Source organism: Ammospiza caudacuta, chromosome 3 (assembly GCF_027887145.1).
Source record: "Ammospiza caudacuta isolate bAmmCau1 chromosome 3, bAmmCau1.pri, whole genome shotgun sequence".
NCBI lineage: Eukaryota > Metazoa > Chordata > Aves > Passeriformes > Passerellidae > Ammospiza > Ammospiza caudacuta.
The window spans coordinates 18,390,428-18,416,645 of NC_080595.1; the positions used below are offsets into that span (position 1 = coordinate 18,390,428).

The 26,218-nt window shown below is 40.5% G+C and overlaps 1 protein-coding gene across 5 annotated transcripts; it reads right to left on the reverse strand.

The window, feature by feature from the left end:
* Window positions 1-1,461: 1,461 nt before the first annotated feature.
* Window positions 1,462-9,471, reverse strand: LOC131555752 (U2 small nuclear ribonucleoprotein B''). 5 transcript variants are annotated; one of them, XM_058801964.1, is made up of 9 exons: window positions 9,420-9,454; window positions 9,035-9,121; window positions 8,421-8,564; window positions 7,494-7,654; window positions 7,121-7,293; window positions 5,279-5,419; window positions 4,000-4,050; window positions 2,372-2,460; window positions 1,462-1,852 (listed from the first exon to the last, which is right to left on the reverse strand). In XM_058801964.1, the coding sequence occupies exons 3-9, from the start codon at window positions 8,465-8,467 to the stop codon at window positions 1,693-1,695; spliced, it is 822 nt and encodes a 273-aa protein (XP_058657947.1). In that variant the 5' UTR covers window positions 8,468-8,564; window positions 9,035-9,121; window positions 9,420-9,454; the 3' UTR covers window positions 1,462-1,692. The 5 variants fall into 5 exon arrangements, with proteins under 5 accessions (XP_058657947.1, XP_058657948.1, XP_058657951.1 ...); XM_058801965.1 differs by having other exon boundaries at window positions 9,368-9,430; XM_058801968.1 differs by lacking the exon at window positions 7,494-7,654 and having other exon boundaries at window positions 9,420-9,438.
* Window positions 9,472-26,218: the final 16,747 nt, after the last annotated feature.

The following is a 26,218-nucleotide window of genomic DNA, read 5'->3' on the forward strand; positions in this document are numbered from 1 at the left end:
TCCTAGAGCTGTCCATAGCCTTAATCATACTTCAAGCAAAGTCTGAGAATGAAAATTAAGTCAGACCCTGGCAAGAAGCAAATGAAATTACATCTTTCTTAATACTCCCGTCCTTAATTTTCACAAATGCTCCCTGACGAGCACAGTCTTCTGTCGACCAAAAATCCTCAGTGGCAGAGATTCCCCTGTTCCTGCCTACAGAAAGGATCTACTGGGATGATAGCAGATGGATGCAATGTAACAACTGATTAGGGAGCTGTGCAAGGCAGTAAAAAGACTTTTCAAGTCATTAATTAAAATTTAAAATCTAAGAACTCAAGCACTGCATACTTGTACAGGCAAGACCCCTTCCACAGGGAGATGCAGTCAGAGCAAAACACAGAGGTCATTCCAGGACAGCAACCATTTCACTTTTCATTACCCAGCTGAACTCTGTTGAGGGTTTGAAGGTCCCAGAGCTTCAAACAGGGCCACAGGCTGACTTAAAAGGTCCCCTTTACAACAGCACAGCAGTCAGGCTCCAAACCCTTAAAGTGAATAAAGGTGAACAACAATGGTAGTCATGTGCACACAAACTAGTGGGAGGACATGACAGCATAATTATTATCTATAAATTTATGACTGCAGCAGGAAAAATCCAAGGTTATGATGGAATAACTGCTCTTACAGACACATTGGAATGATTTTCATTTGCAAGTATTAGAATACCTGTGAAAACACACATACACAAAATCACCAAAAAGAATGAAAAAGTACATAAAAGGAGATAGGACGGTAATTGAAATGACTGTGAAAGAGACGTAATTTTGCAATGTAGTCTGGGAGCAGATGAAACTTCAATTTTCTAAGTCTTGTGCAAATAAAGGTGGCTTATATTGCAGACACAAAACCCTACAACTTTCTAAAGTGATTTTTTTTTTCTGAAATATTTAGAACAGTTACAACTCACAATACTATATCTGATTACTTCACTGCATCCAATGCACTTCATGTCACACAAAACCTATAAAGTTTTTTAGCAAATGAGAACAAATAAAGTAAATCAAACCTTGAGAAACCCAGAAGCATTAGGTCATGTATTTCAGAAAAGCTTGGCTAAAAATCTGAAACTTTTATATTTCCTCTCAGGACTTGTTTCTACTGCCAGTCACCAAGACAAAACCAAGTTGAATCGCATTACTGCCAAACTGTAATCAATTTCTAACTGTACCTGGGGAGAAAAACCACTAATGATAAGCTGTATTTCCTAAGTGAAAAACAGTTGTCCCCTTGATAATGAGGTTGAATGTTGTATTTATTCTGTATTTATGCTGGCATTCAGCATCCCTGATCATACTTTTGTTCTGGAAAGAATGCTATTTTTAGCACTCACTTCTGAGAAATAAGGCTCACCTTAAAAGCTCCTAAACTGAATAAAGCCCTGCAAGGCTAATCAATAATGAGACAGACTTGAGGAAAAAATATGGCTCGAAAACAGCATATTTATATTTTATTTTATAAAAATTAGTATTTCAACAGAAAAAGTTACTATCCGGGTGATCTGTGAAAATTTTACATGTGCCCTGGTCATTGTGGCAATTCTATTTGAATCTTATGTTTTCTGCAGAGAACAGCAAACATGGTAGCTGACCAGAGTATCAGTGTTTTTAAAAAAAACACCTGTCCACAGAAGTCCTTTATAGGATCATATAGCTATTTCTTCGCATAAGTGATTTTCATGGCGTGAGATGGAGTGATCTTGAATCCTTGGAGAGCGTCTCGAGCAGCCCCTGCTTGGTTCTCATTTTCAAACTCCACAAATGCGATGTCATGGCGCCCTGGCACTAAGCGTACTTCTTTGAATCCGGGAAACCTTTAAAATAAAGTGAGAGTCAAAAAATACTCCTTACCTCAATAATACAGCTCTCTTCAGTAGCTTCTTATCAGAAGCATCTACTAGTGCAATAGTTATTGCTAATGGAAGATTTAAATTGAAGGGTTTTACATGTTCTATCCTTAGAACTATGTCTCAATTAAGAAATATTATGTGGAAGCAGTTTAATTAGAGCTGCACACATACAGAAGCAATCTAACTAGCTTTAAAATGGCTCCTGCTGTCCTACAGACTTTAGTATTATTACAGTCACCAGCTTGAATCCAATGCAAATTGATAGCAGATAAACCACACAATCAAAACCAGCCACGAAAAAGATCAGATTTGCTTTCTGAACCAAGTCATCAGAACCAACATCTGTAACCTTGGCAGTAAGGCTAACTGCTAAAATACCTTCAGAAGAAACTCTCATTGCTAAGAAGTGAGCTTGTTAACTGAGAAAAATCACACAGGTCACAGAAGAATTCAAAGGAGAAATAATTTCTATTCAAAACTTACTGATTAAATAACATGGACAGCATCATCTCATTTGTTTCCTCAGGCAAATTATTCAGGAAAAGGATATAGTTTGGTGGGTTATCAGGCACCTGCAACAACAGAAGATCAAAGCTCAGAAGACTATACATAGTTGCATACAGTTCCTTTGCATCTGTCTGCATGATTATTTGAACTAAGACTCACATTCCTTTAGTTTTGCTCATAACATTCTATCTGGGCTTCACCACACATTTATCAATATGCAGACAGAGCCCCTTCATTCTTTTACACACATATATTAATTTGGAGAGGTTCTTACTTCCACAAAAATCACAATACCATACTGTTTTAGATGTCACATTTAAACTCAGCTAGTCAAGAGCTGACACTTCAGTACTCTCTGCACCCAGGTGCCACAGCAGTGGTTGCAGTGCTATTCAAGACACCTGTAAGGCAGTGGTAGAATGTATGAAGGATTCACATCCTTCCAGAAAGCAGAGGTAGCCAAGCCCTGTTTACCTGCAGTACAAACAAAATACTGAGTATCTCTGGGCAATCAAAACTCACAAAATTCACATGGTTTTATTACAGAGCTCAATTAAAATGTAATTAGAAACCCCTTTAGATTTAGAGCTTTAGTCTTGTAACAGATTAGCCTGCTAATATGAATTTGTAGCCACTCACCACAGACAAGGCTGAGTAGTCATCTGCTGATACTGAAATCTTCAAGTCATCAAGTAAACTATAAATCTAAAAATAAACTGGACACCCCAACTTCAAACATCTTCAAAGCAGTGACAAATAAAAAGCCTCAGCAGAACAATCTCCTTCTACTGATGGAAATATTCTAGGTAGTGCCATTAGGAAATAAACTTCTGATGTTCAAAGAAATACCCAAACACTCAGTGCTGTGCTTTGATGCAAACTGACATGCACATATTGTGCCTGAAAATCCAGGGAGCAGGACCTTTTCCCCTGTTGATTATATATGCAGTGGCAGTACTCAAGAAAGATGCAGGGCAGGGCAGACCAAGATATTCTTCTATGGTACTTGCTCTCCTGTAAATCCTAGCTCTTTACCACTTTCACTTCTAACATGAATCATTTAGAAGGTCACTGAGCAGACAAGATGAATGAAGTGTAGGGAGCTGTTCCTACATCTCCACACAATCCTTTGGAAAGTAAGACACTTGTGAGAAAAAGGAAGAAGTGAGCAGAGAACCCTCAAACTCCTGAAATAAGGCCTTTAGGCAGATATTTTGGCATCCCATGTTGTCCTCCTTTTCTTTATCTGCTGCCAGAAAAAAAGTAAGCTAAAGGGAACCTATGAGCAATGGAAAAAAAAAATTAAGAATCCTTCAACTGATACTAAGTACAGTCCAAATTTAAGAATCCAGTATGATTTTGTAATAGTGCTGTTTTCTGAACAGTAATAAGAAACTGCAGATTTTCATTTCCTGTCAACCAGATATAGTAAAAAAGGGATTTGTTTTGTTTGTTTACTGTCATGTAGCTGTTAGACAAATATCTCATAGGACAAAAATAAAGCTGTAAAATAAATCCTCACATTTCCATGTGTAACAAACTATTATTCATAGAGAATAATTATAAACATTAGTGCTTTTAGTGATAAAAATAAAAAGCATTACCTGATTCTGTGGTGTAGTCCCTGAGGCACTGGCTGAATTCTGTGTTGCTCCCTAGCAAGTAAGTACAAAATAGTTTTACAAAGGTGTTCCATTAGAAATAACCAAGCACATATCACCATGTTTCTCTACAATTCAAGACATATGTTAAAGGTTTTTTTGAGCTGCAATCCAAGAACATTTGGGTGCCTATGAGACACTTCTCAAAGGGAACAAATCCTGTGAATTTTGCTTGGCTCCAAAACCAGGCAAGCAAAAGAAATAACATCAGTACTACTTGATCAATCTAATGGCTGAGTCAAGTATTTCTCCACATTACAGAATTTTATTTAGTAGACAGGAGAAAGTAGTTTTGAAAATGAAGGCCTAGACAAGTATCCTGGTTTCACCTGGGATAGAATTAATTTTCTTCTTAGTACAGTGTGGTTTGAATTTAATATGAGAGTAACACTGATAACGAACTGATGTTTTGGTTGTTGATAACGAGTGATTGTTTGTATCAAGGACTTTCCAGTTTCACATGCTCTGCTAGTGAGTAGGCGCACAAGAAGCCAGGAGGGAGCCAGGAAAGCTGACCAAAACTGTCCAAAGGCACATTCCGTAGTACAGAATATCATGTCCAATATATAAACTCGGGGGATCTGGTCAGGTGTTTTGATGTTTTCTGCTACACTCCAGCACAAAAGCTACTAAGTGTTGTTACTTTAGACAAACCAACTCTTAGTGGAGATAAATTCCAACCTAATTCCTGTTAATCTAACATGGAACATGTAATATCTAACATAAATGAATTCTCTTGTTCTCATTTACTATTCTTCTCTCCTTATTAGGCAACATGGAATTAAACCACTGAAGAGAAGAGCTGGTTGAGCACTTGAAGCCAGTACTAAAGATAAACCCATTCTCCTTTTATTTCCTTTTCTTAAGAGGCTAGTTTCTACTTTGGTTTGTTGTACGTTTGCCCTCCATCTTTATTTTCATCTGATAATAACAAAGGAGGATAAAAAAAGGAACAGCAAGGCTACATAACCAGCTCCCTCTCCTTCAACTTCTAGTAAATGCTCAAGAGCTCTAGATAACCCACAGACCCCAATTTAGGGAGTTGAAAAGCAACAAAAGACAATATCAAGTCTTAAAAGAATTATTTAGAATAGCTTTTGTGTGTTTTTTTTTTTTTTTTAATGGAGTTTTTTTTTTTTGTTTGCTTGGTTTGTTTGTTTGGGGTTTTGTGGTTTTTGTTTTTTTTTTTTTTTTTTTTTTTCTGAACAGAGAAGCAGCTTACCTGGATAACCTTTTTATTTGGTGCATTTGCTGACTGTTCCAGAGTTTTAGCTTTTTTCTTTTCCTTTCTTTTTTCCTTATCAGCAAAAGTCCCACGCATTTTAGAGATGATATCGGAGTCTGCTTTTGCATACTGAATACGCTTTTTAAAAGAAAAAAGAAAAACAGAGTATATTCTACAGTTAATAATACAGAACATTTTGCACCACTTACATTAACTGTGTGTTTACACTTTTTTTTTGCAGAACCTTTTTATACTAGTAACATTGTTAAAAAGTGTAGGTACACTTAGAAAGTAACCAATTCTCATAGTTTTTTCTGAACACAATTACAGAAGTCTAAGAAAAAACCCTAATATGCAAATTACTAATTTTAGTTCATTGAAATCAGAACTCTATTTTATCTAACAACAACTTTTTAACATCTGTCAAGGTAGCACCTACAGAGAGATACAGTTGAGCTACACAGAGAACAACTGAGAAAATCGGCACTAGCTTCTATTAAAACTGTGAGTTTTCAGTCCCATTTTAAAGGAAGTTAAATTTTAAAGTGATTTCTCAGATTTCTGCAGAAACGTAAATTCAGCAAAACCCAAACTTCTTAAACAGAAAAGGCAAGTATTCACCTTAATCCCAACAGGACTGCATAAATGCTGCTGTTCTTTTGACAAAGGCCTACTACAGCTGAAGGTTAAGCAGATGCAGGTATAACTATACCAGTGTGCAACATTATTATTTATGCATACAATCTTATTGTTTTTCCTATCAGAGACTACCTCAATACAAAACTACACAATAGCTTAAGATTTTTTTAATGCTTTTGTTTAGCGCTTAGAGTATACATGCTGCAGGCAATGTTCAAAGATGGAAGTACATTTGAAAGCTTATGAAGCCTCAATCCTTTTACTTCTTATTGAGTTCTACTGAGCACAAAACTCCTTAAGGATAAATGGCGGACTGAGTTTGCAAAATTCTGTGTTAAGGATTTAATTAGAGAATCTGAAGGTGTTAAGGCAAATAAATAGCTTGCGGCTCAGCAGCACAACTGCTCTCGTCACTGCTCAAAGCCATAAGCTGAGAGCCAGTAGAATTGTACCCATCTATTGCTGAAGTCATGGGCCATTTGCATGTATTGTTACACCTTACCAACAGCCGCAGAATTAAGAGGTGCTTAATTGTCCAAGCAGACAAGAACAAAGCAGGTCAACTGTGCTGCTCTGCATACCATGAAGCACATTACTAAATCATGTTCTATCAACCAGCACTGTATTTACTGAAGTACTGAACTTTATTAAAGTTATTCTGAAGTACAGCTACTTGGTTTGGTGATCTACTGTCAAGCAGAACTAGCCATCAATTTAAAAAAGAAAAAATCAGTGGTCACATCTGGAAAGCAAACGGGAGATCTTCACCCTTCTCACTGTTACCTCAAAAAGGAAGCATCACATTCTAGCTATACATTACCAATCTAAGAGTAGTTAATGTTACTCTACATAAAGTAATTGAAAACTAATCTAATTGCAATAATATTTCAGAATTCATTTAATTGGTTCAATGGAAGACATGATGAGTAAAATGAAAGTATTTAAGATCTTAAAAACTTTAATCCAGCATAGAAAAACAAAAAATCCCCCATGTTAAGTTCAAAGTGTGTGCGTTGTAACTGCAGTCTCTTCAGCATCCCTCCAGCTTGCACAAATGTAGATACTCATCAGGATATGACCGGAGTAATCCTTTGGTAACAACTACATAGGAGAGGTCATTCCCAAGGTGCAAGTACCAAAAACACTGTATCACACCATCAGGGTATTTTTCTTCTTTACAAAGGTAACAAAATAGCTTACCATTGGTTTCCCATAAAACGGAAAGCCTTGTAGCTGTCTCAAAGCATTGGTAGATGATCCAAGTTCTTTAAATATAACAAATGCCTGTCCTCTCATCTTCATAGTTTTTAAAGCCACAATGTCGACCACATGACCAAACTGTGAGAACAACGCATACAGGGACCTCTTCAGCTCTGGGGACCAAGGGAGAAAACAGATTATAACAGGTTATGTGCAAACTTCCACTTCTACCGAGTCTGCTGTCCTATGGGAACAATGTTTTTTAGAAGCTTTAGCTCACACAGCGAGTACATGAGTTTGTCAAAACTGTTACATCATTACAAGTTTATTTGTCCAGGTTTTGTAAACTGGTGTGCAGCTTTCGGTTTCGTACCTGAAGGATTCAGGTAGTGAAGAAGTTGTAATGCCATCCATTCTACCATTCCAAGGGAATCACAATTACATAAAGGTATGTAAAAACGTATTTTCATACAGGTATATGCACACACAAGTATGATGCGTGACAGCCATCTCGGACTGATCAGAAAATCAAAACTGAAACAAGCAGCAGTAAAGAGATATGATGCAAAACAGGAATGCAGCAAAATAGGCTAAAAGGCTAAAAAAAGTTGGAAATTTTGGTTGTAACCATTTAATCAATTTTCTCACCCATATTCTGGATCCAAATTATTTTTGTATGAGACTACTGCAGCTTATGGCTGCATTGGATTTATTTTAATTATCTACCATTACCTGAATACATGCCAAATTAAACCTTAGTGCTATCCAAATCAAGCTAAATAAATAATAGGTACTGTGTAATCATTCTAACACAAAACCCTTACATTTTAACTATTTTAGCAATATAAGAATGCTGTCTCTTCTTTATTGATATTGAGACTTGGTAATATCAGTCCACTGTCATTTTCTCCACCTGCTCCTGACTAACTATATTAACTATACGTTTTTTTAATTAAAAAAAGGTGTTCTATCAAAACACTTTCCCTAAAAATTACTTTAAGACCTGTATTAAAACAGAAAGTAATTTGTAATCTTAACAGGTAGTTTAACACCCTACGAGATTTAACAAGACCAAGTGCAAGGTGCTAAACCTGGGTCAGGGCAACCCCCAGTATCAACCCAGGCTGAGGGATGGACAGATGGAGAGCAGCACTGAGAAAGACTTGGGGTGACGGTGGAGAAGGGGCTGGACATGCGTACTCACAGCCCAGAAACCAACCATGTCCTGGGCTGCATCCAAAGCAGAGTGGGCAGCACCCTGTGAGGGAAGGGATTCTGCCCCGTTCAGGTGAGACCCCACCTGCAGAGCTGCATCCAGATCTGGGGTGCGCAGCACAGGAAGGACATGGAGCTGTGGGTGCAAGGCCAGGAGACCACCAAGTTGATTAGAGGGATGGAGCACCTCTCCTATGAGGAAAGGCTGAGAGATCTGGGGCTGTTCAGCCTGGAAAAGAGAAGACTTAGGAGTGATCTTTGGCCTTCCAGTACCTGAAGGGAGCCTACAAGATGGAGAAGGACTATATACAAGGGCTTGGAGCGACAGGACAAGGGGTAATGACTTCAAACTGAGAGGAGGCTTAGATGTAATACTGGGAAAACATCCTTTACTGTCAGGGTGGTGAGGCACTGGAACAGGCTTCCCAGAGAGGCTGTGGACTCCCCATCGCTAAAAGCGTTCAAGACTGGGCTGTAGGGAGATCTCAGCAACCTGATCTAGTGGGAGGTGAATTTGTTTGCTTTAGCTACTGTTTCATTACAAGAAAGCGTTTGCCCAGAGCTTGGATAACGATCTCCTGCTCAGCACTTCAGAGACCTCCGGGAGCTCCTAAAAGCCCCTTTGTAAGACAAGTGCCGTGTGCAAGTGAATGACCAGGCTTCACTGGACAACCAGAAGCGATCGGCAGCCATTCGTACCTTCCTTCTTGATCTTGTCATTGATATTGTTGATGTAGATGGTGTGGTTCGGCCTGATGTCCATTCTCGGCGGAACCCGCCAACTGCCTGCGGGCAGAGCACACAGGAGAGGCGTTAGCGAACCCCCGGCCGCGACAGCTGCCAACGCCGGCGACACCTCACAACCCCGAGCAGCGGCACCGCGACTGGGGGGCGGCTTGTCTGTCTATATGTCTGCCCGCCCGCAGGCCACACACCCGCCCCTCTCCGGCCCTTTCCGGGCGGAAGTGGGCTGCGACGGCAGGACAGGAACTCCAGAGAAGAAGCCCCGAGCTAGCCCCTTCTTGCTCTCACCTGGATCTCGGATCCTGGACCCCGGGTCCCAGAGCCCCTCACCACCCCTCACCTCCCTTCCCCTGTCCGACCTCCGCTCTCGATGGCGGCCTACGCTTCCCGCCCTGCCGGGACGCAGCGCAGGCGGCAAAGCCACTCCCAGAGCAGTCGATGCGCCGAATGCCGATAGCGCCGATGGGGAGCGGCGGGTGCGCGCGGCCCGAGAGCGGCGGGATGAAAGTGTTGTACGAGAAAAACGCCAATCGCTTGTTTTTAAAATTTTAAAAGTTTAGTATTAATAAAATGGTTATAAAATAGTAATACAATTAGAGTAATAGTAATTTGGACAATTTGAATTGGGACAATATGAGACAATAGAGACAAAGAGTTACGGACGTCCGGGTACGTTTTTCTGGGCAGCACAAGCCCGAAAAAGGACGCACGTTAACAGAGGATTAACCCTTAAAAACAATAGCTTGTTGCATATTCATACACCTCATACATGATGCATAAATTCCACTCAAATACAGGATTCTCTCTGGTCATCGTCAGCTTCTTCCTCATAAGCCAAACGGCGTCATCCTCTGCTGCGAGGCGGGAAGAAGTTAGTTTCTTTTGATAGTGGAGCAATAAATTCCCTTTCTCTGAAAGATTTAAGTGTGCTGTGACTGCTATCTCAGTGCGAGTCCTTTCTTCAGAAAAAAAGTATCCTACATAGAATAGTTTCTATTTTAACATTTTGTTATAACCTAAAACTATGTTTATCACACTACTTCAAAGAATTAATACAGCATTCCTTTCTAACACAACACATATAATATTCATTTTATATGTGAAAAACGCCAATCACTTGGTTTTAAAATTTTTAAAAGTTTAATAGTAATAAAATAGTTATAAAAATAGTAACACAATTAGAGTAATAAGAATTTGGACAAATTGAATTAAGACAATATGAAACAATAAAAACAAAGAGTTACCGACGTCCGGGTACCTTTTTCTGGGCATCAGGAGCCCGGAAAAAGGACACCCGTTAACAAAGGATTAACCCTTAAGAACAATAGCCTGTTGCATATTCATACACTTCATACATGATGCATAAATTCCATTCAAACGCAGGATTCTGTCTGGTCAGTGTCAACTTCTTCCTTCTAATCCTAACAGTGCCTCCAAGCTGGGAAGAAGTTTGTTTCTTCTGATAAGAAGGCAATAAATTCCCTTTCTCTGAAAGATCTAGGTGTCCTGTGGCTGCTATCTCGCTGCAAGCCCTTTCTGTTAAACAAACATCCTACATAGCATCATTTCTATTTTAACAATTTTTATAACCTAAAACTATATTTAACACAGTACTTAAGAAAATTAATACAGCATTATTTTCTAACACAACACATATAATATTCATTTTAATATTTGCGAAAAGCCAATCATAAAATACATGCATTTTTCACATTATATTTGCGAAAAGCCAATCATAAAATACATGCATTTTTCACATTATAGATGGATATGATTATATCTATCATATCCCCTCTCATGCACCAGCTGCCAGGAAAGTTGAACGATGCAATGGACTACTTCAGAGTACCCTGAAGGCACTTGGTGCAGGAACCTTCAGGAATAGGGAACTGAACTTAGCAAAAGCCACCTGGGTGGTCAACACGAGAGGATCTATCAATCCTGCTCCTGCCCAGTCTGAACCCCTGCACACAGGGGATAAAGACAAAGTTCCTGTAATACATGTGAAAGGTATTTTGGGAAAGACTGTTTGCATCAATCCCACTGCAGGCAGGGGCAAACCCATCCATGGGATTGGTTTTGCTCTAGGACCTGGTTCCACTTGGTGGGTAATGCAGAAGGATGGGGAAACCCGTTGTGTACCACAAGGAGACCTAATTTTAAGCTAGAACTGAATGTAATGTTTCATTCTCTATTTTCTATATATGTACGTATGTATATACACATATATATGTATATATGTAAAAGGATATTGGTTTGGGTATAGATGGTAATAGAATAAGAGGTGGATTATGTCCTAGGTTACAATATAAAAATGTATTCTGTTCCCATCCTCAAGAGCTGCTGAAACCAGGAGGGGCATCGTTTTTTCCTTATCTCCTGTTAACGGGCCCATCAATGTCTTGCCACATGACTCAGGGATGACTCCCTCCGGGAGCCATTTCTGTTCAATGGGTAATCAAGGACCCACCGCATGACTGAGAACGATTTCATCTTCATTGCAAGATGCTCCGCCCAGGGGGGAGGAGCTAAGCAACCCCAGCTGGATATAACCTGGGTTTTGGGACACCACAAGCAGTCTTTCCACTGGATTCCCAGAGGAACGGCCACCCTTACCCGCTGGTTTTCCAGAGGAGAGGACGTACCAGATGGTTTCTACAGGATCACCACGGCAACAAGACCATTTCATCAGGACTACTACCACCACCCTATCTAGCAGGGTGTCAGATTGTATTCTGACTCTGTCAGTGGTTTTTCTTTTGTGTTATTGCATGTATTTGGGTTTTTCCCCTCTTCCTAATAAATTGTATTTCTGACTTGGAGTCTTTCACTGGTTTTGCTTTCAAATCAGAAGAAGCGCCAACCGAAAAATTTGCAAACTTAAGAGTTAACTGGCTGCGGTTTTGATTTCCTTCTTAAATATATCACCAAGGCGCTACCAGCTTCTCTAATTGGCTTAGCAGCATGTCTTTTCTTAGTGCCAAGCAGGGATTCACTTGGCCAGGCATGGAGGAAGCTTCTAGGAGCTTTTCACAAAAAATCACTTCTGTGGCTGGCTTCTTCCCTCCCCACCAAAAACCAAGCCATGCAAAACCAACCCTTTAACTAATCTGTAGTACTTAGTACGCATCCAATAATTCCTTTTAAACGATACTTTACATTTTTTACCAAATGCACTGAAAAGAAATGGATCGATAATATTGATCAAAATAGTTCCAGTTCAATAGAAATATTGGGTCAAGCAACTCTGGTTTACATAACTATTTTTTGTAGAATCAACAGAAGCCTTTTTCACCTCTAAAGAAATGTTTCCTGATGGTTTGGATCAGAAGATCCAGTATTGCCATCCTGAGATTTTTGTTTTGAAGGCCATAAGCTGTGCTCAGTGTTTTGGGTGTATTCTTTGTTGTGGCTTGCATATATTTTGGATAGAAAGCCAGTATAGATGATGTCCTTGCTGCAGTAGCCATGCTAAATAAGGCAGAGTGTCTGGCTGATATACTGGGGCTGTAGACTATCCACCAGTCGCCCAGGGCGGTGAGGATCTCTAAAGGAATATAATATTGGCTATGCTCTGGGAGCTTTACAGAGAGAAAGATCCTCATAGCTCTGATGATTTGTCTCTTGGAGTTCTGAAGAATATGTTGTAAAGAAGAAGGCTGCTGTCTTTCCCAACAATCTTCCACGCATTCAAGAGGATCATTTAACTTCTTGTCTGAGAATGAAAGAAATTCTAGTAGTAATTAGTTCTTTTTCTCTGTCTGTGCATCACTAACTGAATTTGTGAAAGTTACATTTTATTTCTTTTTTCTTTAAATATTACATTGTAAGGTGTTCCAAATTCCCAAATTCTGCTTGACTTTATTTTGTAGGCCAGACTGGTTCATCTTCTCTCTCTGCTGTACTATTGCAGACCATATGTGAATGGATTTTTTTTTCATTTTGAACGTTATTAGATTTAAACTGTATGAACAGAACACTTTCTTTATCATGATTTTACCAGTTTGCAAGGAAATACAGAATTTTGAAGACAATGACGCAACTCCACTTGTGGTTTTCAATGGAAGAGAAGAATTACAATGTCCTACATTCACAGCATTGTTTACAGTAATATTGCAGCTAGTTTCCAGCAACTTAGGTCAGGTTCTGGAAGCAGGCACCCACGATAGCATAAAAGTCTAAAAAGTTTCAGTTTGGCGGCTTTTCTGAAAAAATAGCTAATATGTCTCAACGTTGTGCTGAATCTTGTTGTACAGACTCTTCTTTTGATGTCTGAACTCCTTGCAGGACTTCTGTATCTCAGAATCAGCTACAGTGAACCTTATAGCGTTTCTTTATTGCTTTAAGAATTTGGTCCTAATCTATAAAAGCAAGAAAATGTTGCCATATTAACACAAGATAAAGAATATTGTTAAGAAAGCAGTGAATGGCATGGGTTTTTTCCTACAAATTGGAGCAGAGATTTAGTTGCTTGATGGGGTTTTTTTGCTTCTCAATAGAATTTTAGAAGTGGTGGGATAAGGAACTGTGGATTTGTACAGGTTTGCCTTAAAAGAAGAATTACAGGGGAAACTGTTGAAAAGAATTAATCCAGAACTCTATGCCTTTCATACAGAGATTCAGAAGTGAAAAGCAAGAGGAGAGAGTACAGACAAGATTACTGAATAGAATGAATTCAAAATAGCTTTCTTTTCTCTCTGAATTACAGCTCTAAACCTTGGGTTAGGGTTAGGGTTCGGGGTATTAATAGGAAATCCATCACAATCTCTAAGATTTAAAAATGGATTAATAGGAAATGCATCACAATCTCTAAAATTTAAAAATGGATGATGAAGTTTTATATCCAGTAAAGTTTAAAGCTTCACATTTTAATCTGATTTGCATTTTGGTGAAAGCCTGGCATCTTTTGCCATTTGTCAGATAACAAGGGATTTACAACAGTAAGTATGCAAGTAATCTTTTGGACCCTTCATGTCCCTTCTTATGACAATGAAGACATTTATTATGCTCCTATTTTTATTCCATCAGGGAATTTGATCGTGCAAATGTCTAGTCATTCTTTTCTTGTTTTCAACCACTCAAAGAGCATTAATCAAAACTATTCAGAAGTTCTTGATCTGCAACAGTGGCAAGCACTAGACTGGTCAGTGAGCCTCAGCAGATCCCCTATGACAGCACATGGTGGACTGTTCTGGCAGGACTGATGTTTGAGGGGCTCGAATTCTGTGAAATATAGCATTCGAGGCATGGGGAAAATGGAAACAGATTCTGAACTTTCAACCCAACATATGAGCAAGTAATAAGGCAGGTAATTTTCTGTGGAAATTTCTTTAGCCCCAGTGTTGTGGATGATGATTACTCTTCCTACCTCCTTTGGCCAGCTACCAGCGCAGACACTTTGCTTATGGACAGAAAACCAGAAGAAGGAATTTTTGACCAAAACACCTATCAGGACCTTAGAGTGTTTTTTGCTCCAAAATGTTTCAAGGCAGATAGGGAAACAAGTCAATTTTTGAGAGTGTGTTGAGAAGACAAGGTTGAAAGTTAAAAAACATGGGTTCTGTTTCTATATATGTTACTGATTATGCTTATTATCTTAGTCATGTAATATATATATATATATTTGGTAGGGTTTTTTCTTTTTTCTTTTTCTTGTTTTCTTTTCCTTTTTTTTTTTTTTAATGCATCCTTGAGATAAAAGCATAACACAGAAAAGTACTGTATGGTTAAAATACTTTTGAGATGCCTCATGCTGAAAAACTCCCATCTGTATTTTAGTTCTAACGATCTTTGTTATGGTGGAGATGCAAATGAAGAACAACCATTTTTGAATCTGTAGGGATGTATTCACCACTTTGTAGCTGCCTTTTTAGTTTCTGAGCCACTAATGAAAAAAAGGAGAAGTATCTACACTGTTTTCAACCTGTAGACCATCCACTACTGTCCACGTGCTCAGATTCAAAGCCAAACAATCCTGTCTGGCCTCATTGGGTGGAATTATTTGCGTTCAAAATACTAAACTATTTGATTTCCACCAGCAGAGTCCATTGGGCAGCTTCTATCATCTGCATTTCAGTATTTAATGCTCCTCTATGTTTACTGTGCAAAGCTCTTTCAGAATGATGGTGTGCCCACCGTCTCACTAGCTGTGATGTTTGCACGGAGTCTCCCACGGAAAGGAGACAGCCTTGCTGTAAGAAAGGCAAGCCAGGGCAGTGATTTCTGTTGTTCACTTGCAATACCCACAAATCAAAGTGATTTAGCCTAATTTAAGGCTGGAAAAAAAACATGCCTTCAAAGGATTCAAAAAATCATCATTCAATACTGCAGTTCAGTATTCAGGACAAGAGCACATCCCACAGGCTTAGAGAATTGGGGCTGTTTAGCCTGGTGAAGAGAAGGTTGCATGGAGACCTTACAACACCTTCTGGTATCTGAAGGGGAGCAGGAGAGGGACTCTTCATTAGGAACTATGGAGACAGGACAATGGGCCATGGCTTGAAAGTGAAAGAGGGCAGGTTGAAATTAGATACTAGGAAGAAATTCTTCCCTGTGAGGGTGGTGAGGCACTGGCACAGCTTGCCCAGAGAAGTGATGGACACCCCAGCCTGGTGTTCAAGGCCAGGCTGGATGAGGCTCTGAGCAACCTGGGCAAGTAAAAGGTGTCTCTGCCCATGTCAGAGGGTTGGAACTAGATGGCCTTTAAGGTCTTTTTCAACCCCGGCCATTCTATGATCCTGTGATTCCGCTGTGGTAGTAGTGTTCAGGATGGAGCATGTTCTGCATCTTGGCCATTTCCAATACACCGTTTATTGAAGTGAAGGGAGACGACCATCCGATTGATGAGCATCGACTCCAATTTATTGATCAAATCAGTCACCTTTTATAACAGTGTTAATTAACTTCATGCATATTGCAAAATCCGAGCTCACGATAGGTTACAGAGAAAACTCTAACCCCTCGTTTTATTTACAATACCCGTGGTTTGTTTATTGAAACCAAGATTAGTGTTCTCACACTAATGATATGAAAAGTTCTCAAAACCTTCATATCTGTTCTCAAAACCTTCATATCTGTTCCCAGAGCAGCCAAGGACTGTTATGAGAAGACTGTCTGAGAATCCTGCTGTTTATAAAAAAGGTGGCTGAGAACCTAATTATTTACAGAATCAAGCCTGGGAACTGCTGCTTCACAGCTGCCTTTTACTTTTCCATCAGCTGTATACCTTCATGGCCTCTTTCTTTAAGCCATATTTGAACCAGGCTCTCCACACTTTCCCCGTTTCTTTCTTTTTGAGAAAGGAGGTTAGATTGCCAAGTTTTCTCTATCATCCTACCAACCATATTTTGGATACAACTACAAAGACAAGGTAAAATAAGTAAAAGCACTAACAGTACACCTAATATCCCTATAGCATATATCACAAGGTTTCTTAACCATGGTCCCAATCCTAAACTTTTAAGCCACTCATCAATTCCCAATCCTTCTTCTTCCTTGAGATTGTGAAGCCCTTGCTGTAGCTCTTTTATCTTAGCATGAATAGATACAGAATGATCAGATAGATTCATGCAGCACATCCCTTCAAACTCTTCACACCCATGGCCTTGTGCTTGAAGCAGAAAATCTATAGCAGCTCTATTTTGTAAAACAGCGTGATTAACACTTTGTATATCTGCAGTTAACATATCTAATATCTGTGACGTTTTATTTAATTCACCCTAGCCCAGCACCCTATTTGTTTTGCTAAGTTCATCGCTTTGTTTGCAGCACCTCCTGGCAGGATAGTTGAAACCACCACTTGTTTCAGTTTACTCCAGAACCATGGATCTCCTATTTGACTACAGTCTAAGTTATGCAAGCTACGCCTCTGCCTGCTTGTATTATGACTTAGTTGCATTAATACAGATATATTGGGGTAAAATAATGACAACTTGCCTAAGTAACAAGGTCCACCCTGCGGCTGGGCTGGTATGCCATTCCAGGCTCTATCTCCGCAAATTAGAAATATCCCTGTGGGTAATTTCTTAGGTGCCATGATACTAGAGCCTTTACATTGGTTATAAAGTTGCTTGGACACTATGTCCAGACTTAGAGATGAATCCAGAGTAGCCCATGTCCACCTATGCTGATTTACCTTTTGAAGATTTAAGGAATCAAAGCTGAATCATCCGCCGTCGGAAGTGCTGGTCATACTAGCGTTTGCACTTCCGAAAAGGTCTAACTCCTCAGGAGGGGAGTGCAAAGGAATATTAAGTGATTGAATTAGTAAGCATTGGCGGTAGCTGTCACTCTGACTGGCAGTATACCCTCTTTGTGAAGGCAATTTAATATTCGTCATATTGCGCATGCATAAAATGCGGTTATTAATAAGACTGCAAAGTTCTTGAGGAGACCATACTGGAAGTCCTACCAAACATGTTCAAAATGGGTTAGTAACTCCTCCAAGGCTGAGACAAAGCAATGACTGGTTAATCTGTCTAGCAAGTATTTTCCATACATTATCTCTAGGTTGATTAAAGTGTGTTACCCTTAATTCTTCAACCACCACTACACCAAGCAATATAACAAAAGCTGTTGAAAGCGAAGGGAGCCAACCCACCTTGTTGTTGATCAGCATCAACTCCTATTTATTGATTAAATCAGCCACTTTATATAACAGTGTTAATTAACTTCATGCATATTGCAAAATTCAAGCTCACGATAGGTTACAGAGAAAACTCTAACCCCTCCTTTAGTTTTACAATACCTGTGGTTTGTTTATTGAAAGCAGGACCAGCATTCTCACTGTGATATAAAAAGTTCTCAAAACCTTCATATCTGTTCCCAGAGCAGCTATCTGTTCCCAGAGAGCCCAAGGACAGAATGTTTTGCCTGTTATGGGAAGACTGTCTGAGAATCTTATTGTTTATAAAGTGGTGCTTGAGAGAGCCTAATTATTTATAGAATCAAGCCTGGGAAATGCTGCTTTATCTCTACCTTTTACTTTTCCCTCAGCTGTATACCTTCATGGCCTCTTTCTTTAAGCCATGCTTGAACCAGGCTCTCCACAAAAAGCAAACCTCATTTTTCTGTTCTTTCTTTTACCTTCTTTTTCTTATTAGTTTTTAACCTTACTGTTCCCGATACCTGAAGTCCACACCTTTGTAATCTCCTAATGCAGTGATCTAATGCCTGATTGGGATCTCCTCTTATAGGCCCTACAACGGAATGTTGTGTTAAGGGTACCAGTTTTCTACACCTTGCAGAGGCTATATATGATGCACTTTGAGCTTTAACTCTTTTCAAAATACACTGTACCTCCCACCGATAGTAGGCCAAGATTTTCTGCTCATGAGATTCATAAAGATCTAAAGCTGAGGCAGTCTGACTGTCTGACTCCATAGTGCCCACTCCCAATTATGTTCCCACGTATGTCTATAGTTACAGGGGCTACACCACAATGCAAAAGCGACGACTGTTCCACCCAAAAGGTCCTATCACAACCCCCACAACACAGTGCAACCCAAGCTGCACAATTTGGGCTGTGGCATTCAAGGCAGTTTTCTTTTGCCGGTCCTCTTATGTGGAAAGATGATAATGATTCGACAATGTCAATCAGTTCCCTGGCCATCTGGCAACGGCGTGTTACGGCCCTGTCGATCGCTTTCGAGTGTCCCTCCAGTTGTAGCAGTAATGGTCGCAGGATCAGGGGCAACTTCTTCTCTAGACGGTCCTTGTCCTCTTCCGTGAGTTGGTCCACCAATTGCTGCATCAAGAACAGGTTTAGTCCACTTGGCAGGTACCCACAATGCTCCTGTAGGGGTGGAAATACAAAGATATCCCCTTCCCCAGAACAGGACCTTATCAGGATCCTTCCATAACCCTGTCTTGGGATCTCGGTATTTTACCCATATTTCCTTTTTCTGCTCAACAATCTCTTGTGGCTTATAGTGCAGTTCTGCTGGGGGTTGCCCTACATCTCCGAATACACACAAGTGATTAATCACAAATAGACTTTTTAATAATCTTGCCTGGGGGTCAGTGACTTCCTCATGCTTGGCTAAATACTTTTTCAAGGTACCATGTGCCCTTTCGATGATAGCTTGCCCTGTTGGGGAATTTGGGATACCTGTAACATGTTCAATTCCCCAACTCCTTAAGAATCTCCCTATCCTTTGACTGATACAGGCAGAACCATTATCCGTTTTAATTCTTTTTGGTGTACCCATCACTGCAAAGCAACTGTACAAATGCCTTTCCACATGTATAGGTCTTTCTCCTGTCTGAGCTGTTGCCTATATATATTTGCTATAAGTATCGATAGACACATGTACGTATTTTAACCTGCCAAAACTAGGGACGTGTGTAACGTCCATTTGCCATAATTCGTTTGTTTGCAGGCCTCGTGGGTTTACTCCTAGCCCTAAACCACTTCCCCATTATGGTGATTACAAGTCGGGCAAGCCCTCACAATGGCATTTGCTTCTGTAAGTGTTATCTTAAATTCTCTACTTAAGCCTTTTGCATTTTGGTGAAACATTGAGTGGGCTTCTCGTGCCAATTGGTGACTTGACAGAGGTGTGCTTTGGGTAATGGTGACCAATCTATCTGCCCTATCATTCCCTTCTCCTAAACCAACATCCCATTTGTGACTTCTAATATGAATTACGGCATAAGCATGCTCCCTGGATCTTGTAGCTCTCTTCAACTGCATTAATAGTTCATATAGTCTTTGATTTTGCACCTCTTTTATGGAAGTGTCTTCAATTCTTGCTACAACTCCTGCAACATACAAAGAGTCTGTAACAACATTCAAAGGGTCCTTAAGCTGTGCCATTGCCCATACCACTGCTAACAGCTCCATGGTTTGTAAGCTGTCCACTGCTTCCGCTTGCAGAATGTGATGTTTCCATACTCCCTTTTCCTGCCAGGTTATTGCAGCAGTTCTTGACTTCCTGCCAGCATCTGTAAATGCAGTAATGGCACCTGATATAGGGGAATTTTCTCGCTTTGGATGAGTTATCCAGTCCCAGTCCCCTATCCACTGAATCAAAGCTGGTCGAAGCTGATCTGTTTCAATGGGGCAACATGCACCTAAGAGAGCTTCCTGCAGTTCTTCTGAAATAGTCAAATACCAGTCCAAGGTATCCTTTTTCATTGGTATCTTGATGGCAGCTGGTTCTGCCCCAGCCACCTGCAACATCCTTTCTCTGCCCTTCTTTATTAGATCCGCTAACATTTCAATTTTTTGAAAAAGAGTCTTAGTTTGCTGTAGCGGAAGCAAACTAGGAGGAGGGGAGATCCATTCTAATATCCGTGTTTCCCCCGTTTCATGTTTACATTGCGTAAGTGCTCCCAAAAGATATTGTGGGCCATTCCAAATGGTCAAATCTATGAGTAAGTCTGGATCCCTTCGATAAACGTGCCCATGTGTAACACAGTCCACAATTTGCTGAATGACCTGCTGTTGTTTGTCAGTAATACACACCGGATAAGTAGGGTCAGTTCCTTTTAACAGTGGGCGCAACTCATTGAGTAGTTCATTGGGTATTCCCACCATTGGTTTTAACCACTGTAAATCACCCAAGAATTTTTGAGCATCATTTAAAGGGGTCATTTTTGTTTTTAATTGCAATTTCTGAGGTTTGACGGTTTGTTCTATCATGGACCATCCCAGGTATTTCCAGGGAGCAGTTGTTTGGATCTTCTCAGGAGCTACTACTAGAGAATATTGTGCCAGTGTGGTCCTTATTTTCTAGACTTGTTGTTGTGTGAAAGGCATAGGCTGAGCAAATAATACATCATCCATATAATGATATATCACTGTATTAGGCCATTGTTTCCTAAGTGGCTGCAATGCTGCATTGACATAAAGGTGACACAAGGTGGGGCTGTTGCGTATCCCCTGCGGAAGAACGGTCCACTCAAATCTCTGATCAGGTGCTTCCTTGTTGATCGCAGGTAATGTGAAAGCAAACCGTTGCATATCCTGTGGATGGAGGGCGATAGTAAAAAAGCAGTCCTTTAGGTCAATAATCAGCAGAGGCCAATCCATTGGAATCATGGCCGGGTTAGGTAATCCAGGTTGTAATGAGCCCATAGGTTCCATCTGATCATTAACAGCACACAAATCGTGGAGCAACCTGTATTTCCCAGACTTCTTCTTTATTACAAAAATTGGAGTATTCCAGGGGCTGGTAGATAAGCGCAAGTGTCCCTGTTGAAATTGTTCTGAGACGAGCTGATGTGCATGTTGAAGACTTTCCCCTTTCAAAGGCCATTGCTTAACCCATACCGGGGTGTCAACAATCCAGGTAATGGGAATTGGGAAAGTCCAAGCAATGGCTTTTACTCCAAAGGGTGTTCATTATTCAAGACCACCCCTAGCTGGGCCATAATGTCCCACCCTATAAGGCATTGAACAGTGGGTGGTAGCTGGACCACTGAAAAAATCGCTGTGAGCTGTTTTCCATCTATGTGAACTCGGAGGGGAGGCAAACGGCTAGCCAGGGTAAATCCCCTGACCCCGGATACTGCAGTGGCTGCTGGCTGCAAAGGCCAGTGTTGAGGCCAGCAGCTAGGACTAATGATGCTGGAATCTGCTCCAGTATTCAGTAGGCCTGAAAATGACCTTTTTTGTCCTTTGAACTCTACTTCTACCCTTTTCTTGGGTCTTTTAGAAAGGTTTAGAGTCAACAAAGTAAGGCCTCCCGTAGAGCCAAAAGCACTTTCTCCCCTCTCTTGACCTTTTATGGGTTGTATTCCCTTAGTCATTTGTTCAAGTGGTACCAACTGAGCAATCCTTTGTCCCTTATTAATTTGAAGAGGAGGAAAAGGAGTGTATGCCATCACCATAATCTCTCCCGTGTAATCCACGTCGATAACGCCAGGCAAAACAAACAGTCCCAACATAGATGCAGATGATCTTCCGAAGAGCAGAGCACCCACCGCTTTATCCTGTATGATAATAGGTCCTTGGATCCCTGTCGGGATTTTTTGCGGGTGCGGAGTCATCAATGTCACGTCTACTGCGGCTGCCAGGTCCATGCCGAGGCTCCCTGCTGTGGTGGGTTGGAGGCTCCCTGCTGTGGAGGGTTGGAGGCAGGAGGGGGTGCTGTTGTTGCTGCAGTGGCAACTTGTGTCTGGGCGCGGCCACTGCTGGGAATCGCGCTCCTGGGGAAGTTTCCCAACTTCCGTCTACAAGCGCCCGTATTATGAGTGTCCAAACGGCATTTCTGGCACCAGAGTCCTACAGCCTGGCATTCTCGGTGCATGTGGCCCATGCCTCCGCATCGGTAGCATTTCATGCGGCCTCCTCCATTTGCTGTTGCCAATGCAGCTGACGCTTGGAGAGGTGCAAGAGCGGCTAACACCTGACTCTGAGAGGACTTTGCCTGTTCTTGCAAGCCTATTCCTAACTGTTTGATCGCATCTACCACAAAAACCTGCTGTCCGGTAGGTATGAGAGCCATCCTCTCTAATGCCTCCTCTATAGTCCAATTGGCACCTAGGGTATTAAGTACGCTGCTAGTAGCAGAATTACAATTTTGAAGAGTGCACTGCTTGAGTAGGGGCCTACGCATATATTCAGGTACCCCAGCTCTCTCAATTGCAGCAGCAGCTTTATCAATAAAAGAGCCAAATGATTCCTCTCTGCCTCGTTTGATTCCCATATATACAGGTACCCCTCCTGGTTCTTTCACCCTTTCTATAGTGAGTCTAACTAACCTCATAGCCTCCCAGCACTTCTCCTGGCCCAGTAGAGCTTGTGCCTCAGTACGAAGAAAAGGTCCCAGGCCCATAAGCTCATTAACAGTAATGCCATGGAGAGGGTCACTCGGCTGCCTCTGAACTGCCACACACTCGTTAACAAGCGCTTGCCAATGAGCATTAAATAACAATTGCTGATGTTGGGTAAAAATCAATTTAGCTAATCCACGACAATCATTAATGAGAAGGATGCTAGCGTCAAAAATATAATCTAGCATTTGTTTGGCTGGTTCGCTTTTAACTCCAAACTGACTAACAGTAGCTTGTAATTGAGACAACAATTTCCAATCAATAGCAGTGATTGTTGCCTGGAGGCCCCCCCTGTCCTGAGGACTAAAGATAACCGGACAAGCCATCTCACTAGCCACACTTATAAGCTCCTGATCTCCTTTTTCCATTGCATCTCTTGCCAAGGCAGCCCACGCGTCTCGTCTTTCCCTCGCAATAGTCCCCGCTAGGTCATTATCTGCCCCAGTCAGATAAAGTGCGTTTTTCTAGTGAGAATTTTGCAGTTGTTCTTTCCTGTCTGTGCCTTTACTTTTCACAGAAGACAGGGGGGCACTTAATTATTAGTGTTCTTTTGTTTTCTTTTGTTGGCCTCGCTCTTTCCACATGCAATTAACAACTTTGCCTTTCTTTATTGGCTTCTCTTTCTTTACTTATAGCAGGTTACATGAGGTCATCCAACCTTGTCATAACCATTCTCATACAATGGAAAGAAGTAGAAGGTACAGCTAAATGGATAAAACAAACCCACACAAATAGAGGTTTGTTACAGTCTTCTGTGAGAACAGTAGGACACAAGATATCTTTGAACTGAGTTATGCTGTATTGATTTAACTTTTAGCCCACTCATTACTATTATTACATGTGTTTGGCCTTTAGTACAGAGCCTTGGAACTAATCCAGCCCAATATTTTGGCTAATTTTGTTTTCTTTCTAGCGGGGAAAACTCTTTGTTTCTTAAGGAATAGTCCAGAGAAAGTAGATAGTCCACAGTAGAGTTACGGGTCAAAAATTCCAGTACAGTTTGTGCTGGTAATATATCTAGGAAAGAAAGGCTTTATATCTTTTTTGACTTTGAAATGTAACCATTATTTGAAGTAGTTAAAAGTTAGGGGTGTCATCCCATTTCCCCCCCGCTGCCTCCCCCCGCTGTTCCCCGCTCCCCAACATACTTCTCTCTGGAATGTTACTCAGGGATTACACATAAAGGCCCACCCTGTAAAATATGTTGCAGATACTCTGCAGTAAGTGCAGCTTAGCAGCTAGAGATGATAACGTGGGTTAAATAACATTCCTTCTGCAGTGATGGAAACTGTCTACGCAGACGTACTCAACAAAGGTTACCATGGCTTAGCTCCTGTCCTAAAGCTAATGTGTATTTTAAAACTTCCCAAGAAGGTGAATTCAACCTCCTTCATTGTTCTGTGCTGGAGCCCCAAGAGAATTTCAGTCTGCTTTTTGTCATTTACAGCTGTCACTGCTTAGCTCTTGAACATGAGACTCCCTCATGACTGATGAAAGTTGTCTAGTTAAGAGTGGGTGAAAGACATGGTCTTGCTCTAGAAGGAGATGAGAAGGTTTCTGCAGTCTTTGTCATCTCTACTGCTTGTGATTTCTAGACAAAACCAGTGGGAAGTTTTCTGAAGGCAGTCCAGAAGCTGGCAATATGGACAGCTTACAGCCCAACACTTGCTGCAGTGCAACCATGGTGACACCAGAAAGGACTTCAAAAAATGAAAAGGGCAAACAAAGCAGTTGGAAGGAAAAGAACATGAACCATTATTCTATTTTTCTCATCTATCTTTCTTTAAATCATCATTTTCGTGCAGTTTGGCGGCTTGCGTTGGTATCCCACCAAAGGAATCTGAGACAGAGTAAGCTTTTTAATGGAGTAGATGTGACAAACACGGGCCAAGTTGCCTTTTTTGCCATCAAATACCAGTTATGCTTGAACTACCCTTTGCTTAAGGTGCTTAGCTTACACTAAGAATTGATTAGCAAATTTTGATGTGAGCAAATTTTACTGTCATGATTGAGTAAATTTTATTCATGATTGAGTAAATTTTACTGTCACTCAGAATTTTACTCTCATCTGAATAGCAATGTTTGTGTAAAAATAGTATTTTGTCTCCTGTATCTGCAGCAGGTAAGCCTTTTGCTGTCAGCAGTGTTGCTTAACCTTTCATGTCATATCCCTCTTCATATCCATATTCTGTTTAAGGCTTATTAATCTACTTTAGAATTGGCATGTGGAATAAGACTACTTTTTCTTTTTGAAAGCTAATGTCATTTGACCTACTTACAGCAAATAATTCATTAATTGCAAGTCCCCAGCTAGCATCTTTTATGCATACTCTGACCTTCTAAAGAAGTAACAAAAGCACTCTCCAATACTTTACTTTCTTAAGCACACAAAATGCTTCCCCCCTTTGCAGTTGGCATCTCTAAAATGAACCACATGTCTGCAGTATTTTAACGTGTGCCATATTTAACCAAGTAATTCAAAACAAACAAAAAGCAGTCCCTTCAATTTGGAAATAGTTTTAAATTGTTTTTGAATATACAAAACATACCCTTACCATATGCATTGCATGCAGATTTAATCGTTGTGAAAGCAAACCCTATGTTTCGATGGGGATAGCATGGATTTCCACAGTTTTCCACCATTGTTCTTGGCACAGTTTTCTACTTATGTGACTGTTAGGAAACTTGAAGGTACTTCTAAGGTACTGTAGTAAGCAAAAAAGGAGGAGAGGTTGTGCCTTATTTCTGGCTTCCTTTGGTTTTCTTTTTGGTTTTCTTCCTCTTGCTCTTTTTCATGTCATCTTTCTAGATATTGTGATTTAGATTTGCAGTTTACTAAGCTGTGTTTTCTGTCTGGAATCCTTGTAAATTCCGAAAGGAACCCAACTGGTGAATAGGCATTTCTTAGGATTTGCTAGCTACATAAAAAAATCTTCCTGCTGCTCTAAAATGCTTTTATTTGATATGCATTTTTATCAACATTCAAATGAAAAGAGAACGGTTCCTCCATTCACTGCTTTTGTACTGGATTCACTTCTGTGTGCGCTAACGGTGCAAAAAAGTCCTGCTGGAAGAAAGGATCTGCATAGAAATTGACCAAGACACGTGCTACATGGGTCTTGTAAAGGTTTGAAGTTTCTCTACCTTTCTGGTAATCTGTCTTGACAGCAAGACTTGATGAGGGATTTTGCTAGCATTTCTTTGACAGAAAGCAAGAACAAAGCAAGCAAAATACAGCAGCAAAAGAAGATAGTAGCAAAAGGCACATTTTCCCCTCTGGTATTCATCATTGCCGAAACAAATTTTTTCTCGCCATGTTACATAAGATACCTTAGTAGAGCTAAAGACTAGAAAAATGCA

Coding starts and splice junctions, on each gene's coding strand:
- LOC131555752 (XM_058801964.1), bottom strand. CDS start 8,467: ATGTCCTTCCTGTGCTGCGCACCCCAGATCTGGATGCAGCTCTGCAG. Junction 7,294..7,493: donor TCACTACCTGAATCCTTCAG/GTACGAAACCGA, acceptor CTTGGTCCCCAG/AGCTGAAGAGGTCCCTGTAT. Junction 4,051..5,278: donor CAAATAAAAAGGTTATCCAG/GTAAGCTGCTTC, acceptor CTTACTTGCTAG/GGAGCAACACAGAATTCAGC.